We start from the raw sequence: 15,894 nt of genomic DNA, 5'->3' as shown, positions 1-15,894 counted from the left end.
GCCGCTGCCCTCTGACGTCATGAAGGAAAGCCCCGGTCGGTGACGTCACGCCGTTGAGAACACGGAAACCCCACCCCGTGTCGTTCCCGCCCCTCAAGAACTTCATTACTGTAAATCCAAAACGTATTTTCGTGGAAGAGAACAAGGAAACTGACTAGTAAATAAACACTTGTGTTTTTATCACTGCACTTATCAACAATATGACTCTGCTTTGTTTTCTTAGACAGACACTAGTGGGTTATCTGTAACCTCATCATCAGCCTCATCATCCTCTTTGTCTGCAAGGCTCCAAGTTCAGATGTGCCCACATCAGTAAACCTCCAGTGGTAGAAGTAGGTTAGCCTCCTCAAGCATGAATTTAAAGGTCCTCTTTGTAGGATTTAGGGGAACATAATGGCAGAAATGGTATATAATATTCACAACTATGTTTTCCTTAGAGTATAATCACTTGACAATAAAAATAGCGCTTTTGTTATCTTAGAATTTGCTGATTATACCTACAGAGTCCGACATTGTTCTACAGTAGCCCAGAACAGTCTAACCAACACAAGCTCTCCATAGAGCCGTTCATATTTTTGCCAAGTAGTAACCTCCAGGACTAAACAATGAAGCTGACGTGGAGGTGCCATAAACTGCAGTTCCTCTAATGGCCACTTGAGGCTGGCTCTAACAGTGAGTAAATCCTCATAGACTATAAAAAATAATAGACATAGCTAAAGTGATATCACCCATTGGTCTTTGGACTCCTGTTTTTAAGTCTTGAGTTTGGCATTATGTCTGTCGCCATCTTGGATTTCTGGAGCCAGAAGTGACCATATTTGGATGAGAGGGTGGAGCTGTGGAGGAGCAAAGGGTGGATCTGACTGAGAAGCAGAGGACACTATCAGCAGACAGTCTGTCATTTAAAGCAGCCCGCCCTTAAATATGCGTTACTTCAAGCCTTAATAAAATGTAAACAATTCAGTTTTATAAAAATTCACCCGCCGTACAATTGTCATTAACGGTGAAATTAGCCATGGAGACTAAAACAGTTTTTTGTACCAGGCTGTAAACATCTTTATTTCTGCTGTAAAGGTGGGCCTACGGAGATTGAGACTCACTCTTGGTGCCAGGCTCAAGTGGCCATGAGAGGAGCTGCAGTTTTTGCCACTTTTGTATTGGCTTTATTTTTCAGCCCCGGAGGTTGCTGCTTGGTCATTCCCTATGGACCTAATGTTAAAATGCCCAACTTTACAGCAGAAATAAACATGTCTACAGCCTGGTATGCTTTCACTGACAGGCAGTTTGCTGATAGTGTCCTTGACTCCACCCCTCACTCCTCCACAGTGCCAGTCTCTGCCCAAATACGGTCACTCCTGGCTCCAAAAAAACAAGATGGCAACAGCTGTAATGCCGAACTCGAGGCTTCAGAACCGGAGTTCACCAACCATTGGATAATGTCACTGTGGCTAGGTCCTTCTTTTGATACAGTCAAAGGTTTTGCAAGAAATGTTGTGCAGCTCAAGAATATCTTGCCAATCCTTCAATAATAGGAGACCCTGGTAAATATTTTTTTTTTTTTTGCAATATCAAGTAATATTTAAGGAGTAATACTGTTGCTAAATCTTCCAAGTATTCATTTTATATACAGTTTTTGTGACAGAAACAATATTTTGACGATATTTTTGCAGAAAATGTTCATCGAAAAAAATGATATAGTTCACTAAGAGGAGGTGGGGGGGTGGGGGGGGGGGGGTGAAGAGGATGGAGCTGAAAGAGGGAGGGGGGAGGTAGGTACAGGACGGAGGAGTAGAAAGAGAGAGAGGAGATGCTGAGGAGTCAGGAGCAGAGTTCAATGCTTTTGCATGGCATTGATCAGTATATGAACGTGTTAAAATATGTGACCACACTACTTTAACAGCATTAAAATATATTTTTTATAGTTCCACATGAGATATAGCATTTTTAAAACTGGTTTGCATTTTATTTCTTCAGTTGAAAACTTAAACGCATGCTGTCCAACTGAGTGGACATGTAGAACTGTTAAAAAATGAACTTCATAATTTACTTTTTCATGCCTGAAGAGGAATAAAACACTCAAGAAAAAAATCATGCATGAAAGGGCTAGATCCATATTCACAAAGCTTCTTAGTACAAAGAGTTGCCCCTAGTGATGAAATTCTTGGAATTATTTTCTATGAATTTCCCCTTAAAGTTAAGACTAGGTCCTGGTAAAGATAAGTTATTTACAAAGCATCTTAGCTCTTTAAAGAGCTCCTAAGGTGAAAAGCATCAGGAGTAGAGAGGAAGAGTTTTAAGATGCTTAAGAGTTTTTTAAGAAGAGATGACAGAAAGACAGAGAGGTAGGACAGATATTCTCCACATGCTGAATGAGGGTGAAATAATGAAATGCTACAGATAAGACCTTGCAGGGGAAATGTTTGTGGCCTATCTAATTAGAGATGCATGCTCATATCCAAGCCAACACAATGACACAATAACGCCAGAAATAAAGTGATCACAACACTAAGATATTTGGCAAGTGGAAAAATGCAACAGTGAAACAGTGTTGACTTGGCTTTGTCTCAACTTTTGATCAGCAGTGATCAAACTAATAATTTCAGTTTCATATTGTGATGGAGTCTGTTTTATTTCCACTGGGCGTCCACACCTTGCAGGCTCACAAAAGGACAACCAATCACACCTTTTAAAAGAATGCATTATACCTTGCAACAGAGTCAGCCACACCTCAGAACTGTTTAATAACATTCCCAAACCTCTCCTGGCTCCCTGACTCCTGGATAGAAATTTTAAGGCTAAATTAGGAACTTAACTTTCCTCAGAATGTTTGGGAATACAGTCCTAAACCTTTCATGTAGGTCTACTTCTACTTTGAGTATTCCTATATTTGGCTGCTTGATATCTCACAATGTTTTAGAAGCATATAATTTAGATTAGAGATTACCACCTCGCGGTTGCATGATTCCACCAACCAGTTGGGTTACAGTTCACATCCATGTCTCTCCAGACTCATATGTAGCACGACAGCTTCAAATATGGATATTACTGTAAAGAAGCTACAAATACTGTGACATGGCAGCACAGAAGATCCTAACGATAAGCACAGTTTCAAGATTGGAGTCACCAATTCAGTATCTGACCAAATGTCTCCCCCACTTCTTTAGTAATAGCCAGGAAAAAGTATTTGCATAACATTTTGATGTCACAGTGAAGCTGACCTTTGACCCTTTGAATATAAAATGTCATAATGTCATCATTTTATCCTATTAGACGTGTGAAATTTTGTCAAAATAAGTGTATAGGTCACAGTGACCTTTGACCACCAAAATCTAAGCACTTCGTTGAGTCCAAGTGGTGGTTTCTGCCAAATTTGAAGCAATCACCTCAGGGTGTTCTTGAGATATCACATTCACAAGAATAAGATGAAGGGACACACAATCCAACATATTGCTTCCAGCCATAGCTGTTGCCAGTGTGGAGGCATAATATCTCTCTCTCTCTCTCTCTCGCTTCACATACATCACTACAGGTCACCTGCCTTAAAAGGCATTAGGCATTACAATGGGCGTGATATCCCATAGTATATGTGTTGTAGTGAGTGAATCGACTGAAAGGGAACAATGAACTATGTGCAGGCCTACAATTAAAGATTTTTTTCTAAATTTCTAAATAGTTAAGGCTGTCCCACCAGTTAAAAATAACAATAGCCCACAATTAACTTGAGAAATGATTCACAAGTTAATTAACACAAAGTAAGATCCAGTCAGAAGTGGTGCCTTGAGACACATGTGGAGACACCTTTTATTGTTACTTGTAAACAAACAGAGCTGTCCACTTTCAGACAAATGTTGATAACAAGTGTAAACAGGCTCTAACATTTATCTACAACTGCTTTCTGAAACATGTAGTTTGCGCAGTGGGAGAGTACAGTGAAAAAATGGAACACAATGTGCACAAAATGTGCAGATTGTAGGGAAAGCATATTTATTAGAAGGGTAAACATGAGGAATATGACAACTACGAGCCCCACTGCGTCGCAACATTAGCGTTAACTTATAAAAAGTCTAAGCATTCCCTCTATTTTCTGATCCCCCCTCCCTTGCCTGTCCACCCACCCGAGATCTTTTGCCAAATCCAATCCGTCGCCTCGGTGGGAATGTAGCAGCTCAGCATTCAACCAGCTGGAAGAGAGAGGAGAGAGAGGGGAAGAAAGTTTTGGGTGAATTACAGAGAAAACGAAAGAAGCCATGACTAATAACACTTTTTTGGTCATTTAAATGCTGAACCTGTCAAAAGCAATGGACGAAAAAATTAGCCCTGTCCATCTCTGAGAGTAATTAGGGCACCAGCATTCACTTTAAAGTGCACATTTAAAAGTCACATTCATTTAGGGCTGAACAAAACAAACAGCTGTCAGGCTTCAATTTTAAATCTATACATTCACAGCTTTCAAAAAAAGTGACAAATCAAAAGGAAGTAAGGCATCACTGAGAACAGGATAGAATATTCAGGGAAATTTAGCATGAAATTGTCTCAAGCTGAATAAGAGACAGAAGTCTGCCTGCTAGGGCCTGCTGAACATCTGCTATTGTTTTTCATCACAGCAACCCCTGAGAGAATACACACATCAGTATTCAAGGGAAAGTGCAGGTGACACAGTCTGCATGCAAGATGTTTCCACTGAACACAAACACCAAGTCTGCAGAGCTGAGGAGGAAACTAATAGGTCAAGGAGGAAGTGAGGATTCAAGGGCGAAGCCAGATGTCACAGGAGTGCTCAGAAGCCGATATACAGGATGGGGGAAAAAAAACAACAAAAAAAAACACATTACTCCTGTTCAAAATTCAGGATTTTTTTTTAACACAACTCCCATGGTGCAAGTATCAAGAATATCTGGAACTAAACATAGTAAGGAAGTACTCTGAGTACACACCTACTGAACAAAAAAGAGGGTAAAAAGAGACCTCTGGGAGCAGCACAAACAAAAGCCCAAATTCAAAACATTTCCGAGAAGGACTTCATCCTGAAGGTTTGAGAGACCAACGTCCTTCAGCTCTTCTCTTTGATGCAGTTCACTTCACAAAAACTGTGACGTCAGCACACAAAACTTCCATTTTTAACTTTCAATGTCCCTGATGGAAAAAATGAAAGTGTGTTTATCCAACTGGCCTCTGAACTGATGTAAAAAAAAAACAACAACAACACATTTCTCAATGTTAGAACGCACACTTCACATTAGGTACAGGGAACTTAAAGGGGACCTATTATGCTTTTCTGTATTCTGTGTCTCATACATGATGTTACAATGAAGAATGTTCATATTAAACATGGCCAAAGTTCTAAATAATGAGGTAAATGTATGTAAAACTTAAACCTGTGAAACCTCAGGCTTTAGACCATTCTGAATACCCTGTTTCCAACCTTTTTTCTACTGTGGTTACAGTATGACACTGAAGTGTGATGGATTTCTTTATGAGGTCATCTGCTCCAGGCATGCTACTGCGAGCCTATACTACATGTAGTCACATGTAACGTCAAGGAAACATGTAAACTCTGTAGCTAATCTCTTCCCAATTTTGGATCATATTCCTGCTGAAACATGTCCCGATGTGAGAAGAGGCTTTTATTGGTGATTTTTCACGAGAGAAAGTGTGGCTATACTTCTACACAGTCATTCTCCAGCTGCAATGACTGTGCAAAGACACCGAGATACACAAGTCCCAGAAACGCTGACCAATTAGAGCAGACTTAGCTTTTTGGGATGGGGGCTTAAAGAGACAGGCACTACAACGGAGGATCTCAGACAGAGGGTGAACACAGGTGTTCCAGCACAGACAGTCTGAGGAAAATTAAATGTTTTTTGGCCATTAAAGCACATAAACATGTTCAAGTAGAAACCTTAAATACAAGTATGAAGTAAAAATTTGCATAACAGGTCCTCTTTAATCTAAAAAAAAAAGTGCTTGTACTTCAATAAGTGTTCTACATTTCAAAACAACCGAGAAATTTAGCTTCTCAGAAAGTTTGCTCATATAAATTCAAAAGAAGACAGACTGAAAGTTGCACACATCACTAAGAGGAAAATGACAGCAGCGTGTTGCAACCAAAACTTGTGATGCTGCTGAGCAAACGTCTCACACACCATTTAGGTCAACAGGAAGGATGCAGCTACTGGGGAGGGGGTGTCAGCCACAATCTGACACTACCTCCTGCTCCCTGTGGTCTTTATCAGCAGGTCTACTAGCAGTTTACTATCAACCTCAGCACATTGGGTGCCAGGGCTTTCTGTTCTGCTGTGCTTATCCCTCACATCTGTAGACTGGACTCAATTACAGAATTCAATACTGCTCTCAAAACCCATATTCTATAAGAATGCATCACCCCCAAAATGAGCATTTGTGTATCAGTTACTGACTGTGTTACGTTGAATGTGAATCGTGCGAACGAAGAATCCAAAAATAAGAGGCAAACATTCTTCATGAACTGAAGTAAAGCAGGTCCACATTTAACGACAGCAAAACTATATTAAAACACCCATTTCCAAACTCTCACACAATTTGTGAAGCATAATCCAAGTCTCATTTATGCAGTCATGTGCTTGGTGCTTCCCAAACATGCATTTTTGCCAAAAGATTAGAATAAAAAACACTTCTGTCGACAAGTAACGTATGAGCTTTGCTTAAGCAGTGTTCAAACGTACAGGCGGCCAACGCATGCTGCTCAGCGATTCACGAGACTGTTTGTACTGAGATGTTTTAAATAACAATGTATTAGTGAAAATATATGTGTTTGGAAAGTACTGAGCATACAACCGGATAAATGAGACTTGGATTATACTGCATGAATTGTGTGAGACTTTGTTAACAGATGTTAATTCTGAACCCTTTTAATTCAATTCATTAAGAATTTTCTCAGTTTTGGATTCTTCGTTCACCGTGGAGGCATGACAGAAAAATGTATTTTTCACCAATTCAAGGCCTGAGTAACTGTTACACAATAATATATTATTAATACAGGGCGGCACGGTGGTGCAATGGTTAGCACTGTTGCCTCACAGCAAGAGGATCCAGGTTAGAACATGCCAGCCAGTGCAGGCCACTATGTGGGGACTTTGCGTGTTCTCCCCGTGTCAGAATGGGTTTTCTCCAAGTACTCCGGCTTCTTCCCACAGTCCAAAGACATGCAGGTTAATTGGTGTCATCGTGAATGGTTGTCTGTCTCTATGTGTCAACCCTGTGATAGTCTGGTGACAATGTCAGCTGGGATAGGCTCTAGCCCCCCGCAACAAAATTAAAGTCTATTTTATAGTGACGTGCATACTGATTAAATCAATCAAATGCTGAGTTAATTGTCAACCAGTCAAATTCCAAATGTCCAAAAGAGGGAGAGCAGTACAAGTAAGAAAATGGTAAACAGTAAATGGACTGCACTTGTATAGCGCGGTAACATGAATTCAAGGTCACATGACATGACTGATTTACAAATGGTCATTTTGTGGGTGAAGTATTACTTAAAAGTGATACCGATACCAACAGAGTACTTCATTTTATACCCATAATATGACTGGACTGGTGTGTAGTATAGCCATACTCTCTGATGTTTTAGTAGCAAATGGGCACGCTGTGCAGACTCCATCAAATACACTGCCTTACACTTCACCACACTACAAACTGTATGGATTGTAGCTGCTGCTGCTGAGTGTAAGCTCCGAGCAACGGACAGTTGTAAGAGTCCGCCTGGCTGCACACACAGTGACGGGGCAAGTTAACTGTTAGCATCACAAGGCTAACGTTACCTAATTGTTATTCATGAAGTACAAGCCAGAATCGTGCCGTTTTGGTGCTGCTGTTGTGTAAGCTTGTGCTAACTGGGCAGACATTGAACTGACTGTTCGCAGAGGAGAGCAGCTCTGGAGATGGCAGCAATAAAAGCGATACCCTGCCTTTGTCACGCCTTTTAATCTTGGTCCTAAAAACTGTTCTTTCAGTTTAACGACACCTAATAAAAACCAATAGCTCTGGTTGTCTCTCAGTGAAAAAAATTAAAACCAGGTAAGGAATGTTACAGGCCACTGAAAATGACTAGCAGGTTGGACCATGTGTGTCTGATGCCTGTGATGTGTTTTCACCTTTAAGCGATTGAAAGAGGAGGCAATGCAGCTGATAGGAAAAAACAGGAGATCTACAGTACGTGCAGGAGAATCAGAGACTAAGGAAGAGAAAAGGGCAAATTCATCGATTAAACAAGAGCGAACCTGTCCAGCGAAGGCAAACAATATGCAACAAACGTCAATATTTCCAAACAGCTTCTGGTGAAAAGCATCTCTAGAAACGTGCGTGGCATTCTGCTCTGCTAAATGTCAAAACATTAACTCTTATTTCTACACTGCATGAAAGGCAGAAGCAGCAGCGTAGTGCTAAGCGGCAGTTTGTTTTGTGGTGTTCTCTTTCAGGCTTTGTGATGAAGAGGAGCAAAAATACATCTTTAAATCCTTTCTGTTTCTACAACAGGGATCACACTGGTGAAACACTCTGATTTTCTTCAATTGACGATATATCGAGTCTCCATCTTCCACGGTTACATGTTGCGAAGTTACATTTTGTTGCCACTGTGACATTTGATCAACTCTTGTATAATCACCACCACTGAAGGGGAAAGAGCGCATTGGAGAGGATATGGGAAGGATGGAAAGGGGTTTTTAAATGAAGAACACTTGGTCTTTACAGGCGACAGCACGGGCGGGGATTTCCGTGGCAGCGGAGAAGGCAGCTACAATGGAGGCAAAGACGACGTTTGGGCTCAGGGCAGCGTTGACAGCCGTGTGCAGGCCCTTGGCTTTGTAGTAGTTCACCAGAGGGACAGTCTGCCGATGGTAGGCTTCCAGACGGGACTTCAACGTCTTCTCATTGTCGTCGCTGCGGCGGATGAGTGGCTCGCCTGTCAGCTGTGTGCAGACAAGAGAGAAAACAGATGAGAGGGACAAAAAAGATAACAGACAAAGCATTGTTGTACAGGTTTTACCATCTCAGTCTTAACTCATGTCTACAATCAGGTCAGTGCTCTTCTGGTTTCATGCAGCAACCTAATAAGTGTCATTGAATCCCTCTCACTTTGCCTCGCTCACTTTGTGCTCAACTGAAAGTCGTCCCTACGTCAGAGGGATTGTGTGTCGCTGCGTGGTGTTTTGTTTGCAAATGAGCCACACATGTACACTAAGAGTGAAAGAGACACCAAGAGTGATCTGCACTTGGGTTGAGCCAAAGATTCGGATGAAACAAGTATTCCGTACAAATAACGTACGTTTTACGGTACGAGTATCATCTTAGTAAAATGAGTAATTAAGTTCACTGAACAGGTGCAGATAAAGGTAATGGTGTAATCAATCATCTCTAATTGGCACCAAACCTTGCCGTGTAAATCCTGCATATAAATCTGATCCGTATGGCCAAGATATCAATATTCTATGACCATTACAATATTTGTTCACTTTAATATATGATTCAAAGTAGTTGCACAGAGTTTTACTTTTGGGAAAAAGAGGGCACTGGTATCTGATCTGTGCTCCATCAGCAGATACTCTGAGTTTAAATATCTGAGTTGAAAAAATTCGGGTCAGTTCATCCTTTACATTAAGGGGCCATGTCCGCTTAAGAGTGTTTCCTGAGGCCAGTGTATTTCTTTAATTCTTTGCAATGGGGAGCCCCACATATGCACACTTGACATTTTTTCTGAGCGCCAAGAACTGAAAGTAAAAAATGTTAAATTTTGAGTAAGACACTACACTTCTCACTATCACTTTTTACCCAGCAGTCCAATTACAGTGGAGGGGCGGGACAAATAACAACTGTCACATCTTACATATACAAATGCTGAACAACAACAACGATGGAGGAGAAACGTATTCATACACTGTATAAATATTAATATTATTCCTCTAATGAACTCACACAGAGCAGCGGGTCTGTCCTCTCTCCCTACATGCTTCAGCCTTCCCTTCATTCAGAGCTGCTACTCTACCTTGCGCCAACATTTTTACTTGCGTGGATATTCCGTCTCATAGCAACCAGACACAACCAAAGCATCTCAGGTGGAAAAACGCTGCGCCTGCAAAGCACTCTAAAACCCTCTCAGCTGAGTGTTTCCTAAGGAACACCTGGGCCCGTATTCACAAAGATTCTCAGAGTCCTCTCAGAGAGCTCCTAACTTAGCCTAAAACATTCCTAGCAAGGAATCTTAGCTTAAGAGTGATTCAGGAAGTTTCTGAGAGCACCACTGAGCAAGGAGGGGACAGAAACTTTTATCTTAGTGAGGAGGTGTGGTTGACCCCGTTGCTAGGTATGATGCAGTCTTCTAAAAGCTGTGATTGGTTGTTACAAAAAGGAAAAAAGAAAAAAACAAAACAAAAACAAATGCACTCCTAGTAATGAATGGACAGTGAAATCAACCGATCATAGAACTTAGACTGTATTAGAAATGTGTAATCGTAAAAATAATTTTATGTCATGATGATGAAACTCAGCAAAATTAAATTAATTGTTACACAGCTTCAAAATGTCTGAATGTACCTCTCACATGCCGATTATTGATTTGCTTATTGTTATGTTTACTCACCATGCTGGTAATTTTACTACTTAATCTGCTTGATATTAATGGTGGACGCAGACTCAGCTGTCAGCAATTACTGTGATTGCTGGCCTCCTTGTAAAAAGCGGTTTGATTTGGCAGAATGACCAAAACAACGAATGAAATGGAGAAAAAAATAACGAGAAAGCCGAACTGGACAGAAGAGCAGTGCCTGCTGTTGGCACAGCTTGTGGAGGAGAACAAAGGAGTTTTAAGAGGGAAATTCGGTCCCGGGATCACGGCACAAGGGAAGAGGCAGACTTGGGAGCGCATTGCCCGACAAATCAATGCGTTGTTCCCTCTCACCACAAACATTATCCCAGCACGATCAAGCTGGTAGCGTCTTATTAAATCACTGTCGTTCAATATACGGAGAATATCTCTCCTTCATCTCTGTCTTTCCGCCATCTTCTCTGTTTAAGACACTCTTAGGCTTCTTAAAAGTCCTCCTCCCTCCTCTTAACAGTTTTTCACCTTAGGAGCTCTCTTAAGGCCTAAGATGCTTTGTGAATAACTTTTATCTTACCAAGGGAAAATTCTAAGAAAAATCTTAGAATTCGAGGAATTCTAAGATTTTTCTTAGAATGACATCACTAAGAGCTACTTTTAGTCTTAGGATTCTTTGTGAATACGGGCCCTGGTGTTTTTGGTCGAGGGAAAAAAAAAATGCTTAGATGGACACTAGATGGTCACGGCCCCTAAGGGTCCCATTTTAATGGTGGTGCAATGACCAGCACAGAACTCTATCCTGAAACAGATCCAACACCATTCCTATGTTAGCTACTGGGGTTGGGCAATATCTACCAAACTGGCACATGATGATGTCCACAGGGATATTATTGTCAGTAAATGGGGATGGTCACGATGACGGCGATAAACTCGGTCACTAAAAAGGTACTACTTCCCCTTTCTGGCAGGTCATCTGGTAGATAATTTAGAATTGTTACTTTTTAAGTACCCAATAAATGACATCAGCGCCATGGACACACCCAGTAATAAATTGAGTCTGTCGACAAACATCTAAACAACAACTTTAATATTTGACCTTTGCTGTGTTTAATTTGATAAAAGTGTAACTTTTCTTCTGGCATTGGCATTTGAAAGACTGCTGGAAACCCTCATTCATTGTCACCTTGTAAAAACTTTTAGTCCCATCAATAAATCAATCAACCTCCCACTTCAAGGCCAAATTGTCTCTCTCCACTGGACGCCACCACCAAACAGAAATCTTCTCTCAAGGAGAGAACACACCAAAACATTAAAAAGACGCCTTCTCTAACTCTGAGTCTCTTCATGTACATCTGCTTCTTTGTGAGGTATCCAGATTTAATAAGATGTATTTAATGATGATGGCTTTTGACCAGAAACATCTCCATGAATTTAATTAGCAAGTACCGAACATTTTATACATTCAGTTTGCGTCAAAGCACTTCAGTCTGAAGCTGGCTGATTGTCACAGATTTCTAGCTTGGCATTGAGTTTAGGTAGGTGGCAGTTTAGCCAAAAGTGGTTTCTAAGTGGGTTGATAGTGAAACTACTTACGTCATCCTTCATGGGCTCTTTGGGGGGGTTGAACTCCTCGTGGTAGGAGCGGCCACTTGGCTGATGAATTAGTCTGGGGAAATGGAGGGGAGACGGTGAGATGAGGAGGAGGAGGAAAGGACAAGGACGGAAAAGAAATCAGAGTGAGAGCAGAGGAAGACAGATGAGGGTTAGACAGCCACAGTGACTCACTAACTACTTAACTGTCCTTTTCACATCCCACATGCTGCCCTTGTCCTACTTGGACTTGAAAAGGCAGCAGCCGGCCTCCTCCTCCTCACAAAAGGACCCCCGTCGACAGAAAGATGGCTCTTTGCAAACTGTTTCTTTTATTCAATGTGGCGCATGTATAACATCGAGTGGTTATTGTGAGGAAAGGAGGACAAACTCTGTGCTGTAATAACAAACACTAACAAAAGATTTCAGAACACACAATTTCTGAAAGCGCCAACATGTGAAGGTCTCCGAGAGCACGTCTGTCTGTGCAATGTGTGGGTCAGCTTCAAATCAGAGCGCAGCGTGTTAAATTAAACTGTTTCAAAACAGTTATGTAAATAATCATTTTTTGCACAGTGGAGGCAGAAGAGCTGGAAGCTCACCAGGAAACAACAAGACAGTTTAATTGAATCATTATAAAACTTTCTCTGCAGGCCTCAACCTGTAGAGCTTACGTAAATGAATCTGTGTCAGGTCAGAACAGGAACTGGCACAGTGGCATTTATCAGTAGTGCTGTAAGCTTACTGATGTAGGGACTACCTGCGGGCTGTGCAGTGGTTACTGTTGGTTGTGGCTTTTTTTTTCACTAGTGGCAGAACCGAGACAAAGAGGAAAGGTCAGCTGATGTTTCAGATTTTAATGAATTAATGTATTTAACCTAAACACAATGCTAGGACTCATGGAGTTTATTGTTTTATATTCCTAATGAATGAAATGAAAAAATGAACATGTCACTAATGAACTGCAGCTTCACTGGTGTCGCTTTGGAGGCTCATAAAGAGCAGCATTTCTGAGCAGCTGTAACACTCAATCCAAATCACCGGGGACGGACTTGTCCACTTTCAAGGATTCAACCTGCGACCTTCCAGCTGCAGGACGCTCTCAAACCCCCTAAGGCCACCTTCTTTGTTAATCGCATGCTTTCCCGCTCCACTTCTCTCCAGCATTATCTCACTTTCCCAGACTCTTCTGCTCACATGAATCAATCTACCTGCCCAGGTGGATTTAACATGCAGACAGAATGAGGAGCCTTGAAGCAAAAAGGAAAAAGCACCATCCTGAGAACTTATAAACCTCTGTTTGTGGCTGGGAAATAAAACAGATTGGATCCTTTTCTCTGGTCTTGAATAATTAATTCTCTCTCCTACCTGCCACAGATCCTGCGGACCAACAGAGAGTCATCAACAGCGAACTCGATCACAGAGTCCAGCTGCTCGTGTCTCTTGTCCAACAAGTCGTCCAGCTGCAAGAGACAAACACAGAGGGATCAAACAAAAGACACGACTGATATCTAATGTTCAGTATAAAAACACTCATCCTTTCTTGTCCTCTAATTTTTTTCTGACATAATGACTCAGACTAAATAAAAATATAAGCTTTCATCAGCAACATCACACTTTCCTTCTTACTTAAAGGGAAAATGGAGCCTTAATTTGCAACATATTATAAGATCATACTTTAGTATAGGGCCTCCTTGTGCTCTAGTGTATTTTCATTTTTTTGGTGTTAATTTGCAGGAGCTTGCAGAAGCTTTGTTACAGTGAAACAAAACATTGTTATTTAGATGCACATTCTTGGAAATAATGTTTTTAGTTAGGTTTAACAGGGGCCATGCACAACATAAGTGTTGAGCCAGAGTTTGCTATATGGCTCATTTGAATCTGCAGTCCATGCTTTTTATTGATTTTTTTGATCATAAATACTTCAATGAAAGACAATATTTTGACTGTGAAAAGCTGCTTTCTGTCCTCAAAAAAAAGGGGCACTGCTTTCACTTTAATGCAACATCAGTGTTTTATCTACAGGTGTATTATTTGACCTTTTGAGTACCACCTTTTTACTTGAGAAATAACTGTACTTTTTGGTATCAACACCATAAAGTTCACTCATTTGTATGTGGAAATTAAGTGATAAAAGCCTTTCTCATGACGTAAAATCCTTCAATTCAAATTTAGAGCATAGGAGTTGTCTGCACACGGGTCTCAACATGGTGGTGGCTAAGCCAGCTGCTTGCAGGTAGCACTGCTAAATCCATAAACAGCCCTAAGCAATCACAACCGTGCTGACAGAGCAAACAGTGTTAGCCAGGAAGGAAACCGGAGGGTGGGCACTATGTTTCCAAGATTACACCATCCTGATGTCAGCGGCAACAATGAGTTAGCAAGTGTCAGGCTGGGCACCTGGCAGGTGACCCACAAAAAAGTTGATCCCCAGGTGGTATTTTACCTTAGGGTGCTTTCACACCTGTAGTTCGGTTCATTTGGTCCGCACCAAGCGGAAAACAATGATACAATGTTGCATTTTAGTTTTGGTTCAGTTCCTGCTCACACTGACTTTTTGCAAACGAATCAAGAGAAGTAAACACGAGTGAACTCGACTGGACAGTTCTGGCATTTGTCATCTTGCATCATCAGGACCAACGAGGGGAAATCGAATTCTAGTTACCGACAGCTTCTGAAATGTTTATATTTCTGTTCTTTGGTGTCTCAGAGCTCACAGAGAAATAACTGATTGTAAGCATTATTAGTGGGCTAATATTAGACTGCAAATCAATCGCATGTTAAACTTTATGACAAACATAGAGACAAGATGAAAAGAAGACTTCTTGCGTGTACTGTGGGATCACTGTCACACCATTTTTAATGGACTTTAATGGCTTTTTAATCAGGGAAAATATCATCACTGACGTGCATATGTGTAACCATGGCTACATGTATATATTAGTATAAATAAGTTATGGCATATACGTGGCCTTTATAAGGATCAATTATGAGATCGTGGAGAAATTTCACCATCAGCAGATGGATTTATTATTGGTAAGTCATGCTAAAATCATATCTGCTATCATAAAATCCTGCGATTGGTTTATTTTATTTCACACCACAAACAAACTGCACCAGAGTCCGTTTGGAAGCAGACTGAGACCCTCCAGGGTTCGATTGACAGGTTAGGTGTGAAAGCACCCTCAATATTATTTTCAGGTTTGGTCCTGGGTTAAAGGGAAATTTCGGTTTATTTCAACCCGTCTCCCATCGTCCTAAATTTGGTTCAAGTGACTAGTGACATACAGATAACAGTTAGCATGTTAGCCGTTAGCCTAGATACAGCCGAAGCGTCAGACCTGTTAAAAAGTAAGAGAACGGGTATCCCTTCAAGTGCAAAGTTAGTCCACTAAACAAGCATTTTTTTTCCACAAAGACCGCCTCATATCGTTAGGATAAATGTCAGAGAACATATAGAAAATGACATGTAAACGTGTTGTCTTACCTTACCGGTGTGCTGCCATGTTTGTTTACCATTTAGCTCTGCTCTCCAAAACGCGGACGAAATATCGCGAGAACAAGCAGCGATCTCATAGCGTGCCTGAACATGCAGCAACAGCTGGAAGGCAGAACCGGACGGTCGCCTGAATAGAGGAGGAGAGAGCGAGGCGCAACAGGTAACGTTAGAGGACGAGAGAGGAGGAATGGCTGCCACAAGGCTGCGTAGCTCTGGAGATTGGTGGTGTACC

The 15,894-nt window shown here is 41.2% G+C and overlaps 1 protein-coding gene across 1 annotated transcript in view; it reads right to left on the bottom strand.

Annotated features, from left to right (window-relative positions):
- Positions 1-3,770: 3,770 nt before the first annotated feature.
- ak2 (adenylate kinase 2) overlaps positions 3,771-15,894 on the bottom strand; it is a 21,806-nt gene continuing 9,682 nt past the window's right edge. Inside the window, exons 4-7 of the mRNA XM_050034910.1 lie at positions 13,532-13,626; positions 12,167-12,239; positions 8,726-8,945; positions 3,771-4,181 (exon numbers count right to left, since the gene is read on the bottom strand). Coding sequence (XP_049890867.1) covers positions 4,174-4,181; positions 8,726-8,945; positions 12,167-12,239; positions 13,532-13,626 — 396 coding nt within the window. The 3' untranslated portion in view covers positions 3,771-4,173. The remainder of the gene's footprint in view (positions 4,182-8,725; positions 8,946-12,166; positions 12,240-13,531; positions 13,627-15,894) is intronic.

The sequence above is a fragment of the Epinephelus moara genome, chromosome 22 (assembly GCF_006386435.1).
Source record: "Epinephelus moara isolate mb chromosome 22, YSFRI_EMoa_1.0, whole genome shotgun sequence".
In the NCBI taxonomy this organism is placed as follows: Eukaryota; Metazoa; Chordata; class Actinopteri; order Perciformes; family Serranidae; genus Epinephelus; species Epinephelus moara.
The sequence above is the reverse complement of the archived record's forward strand: the minus strand, read 5'-3'. Positions and strand labels throughout refer to the sequence as shown.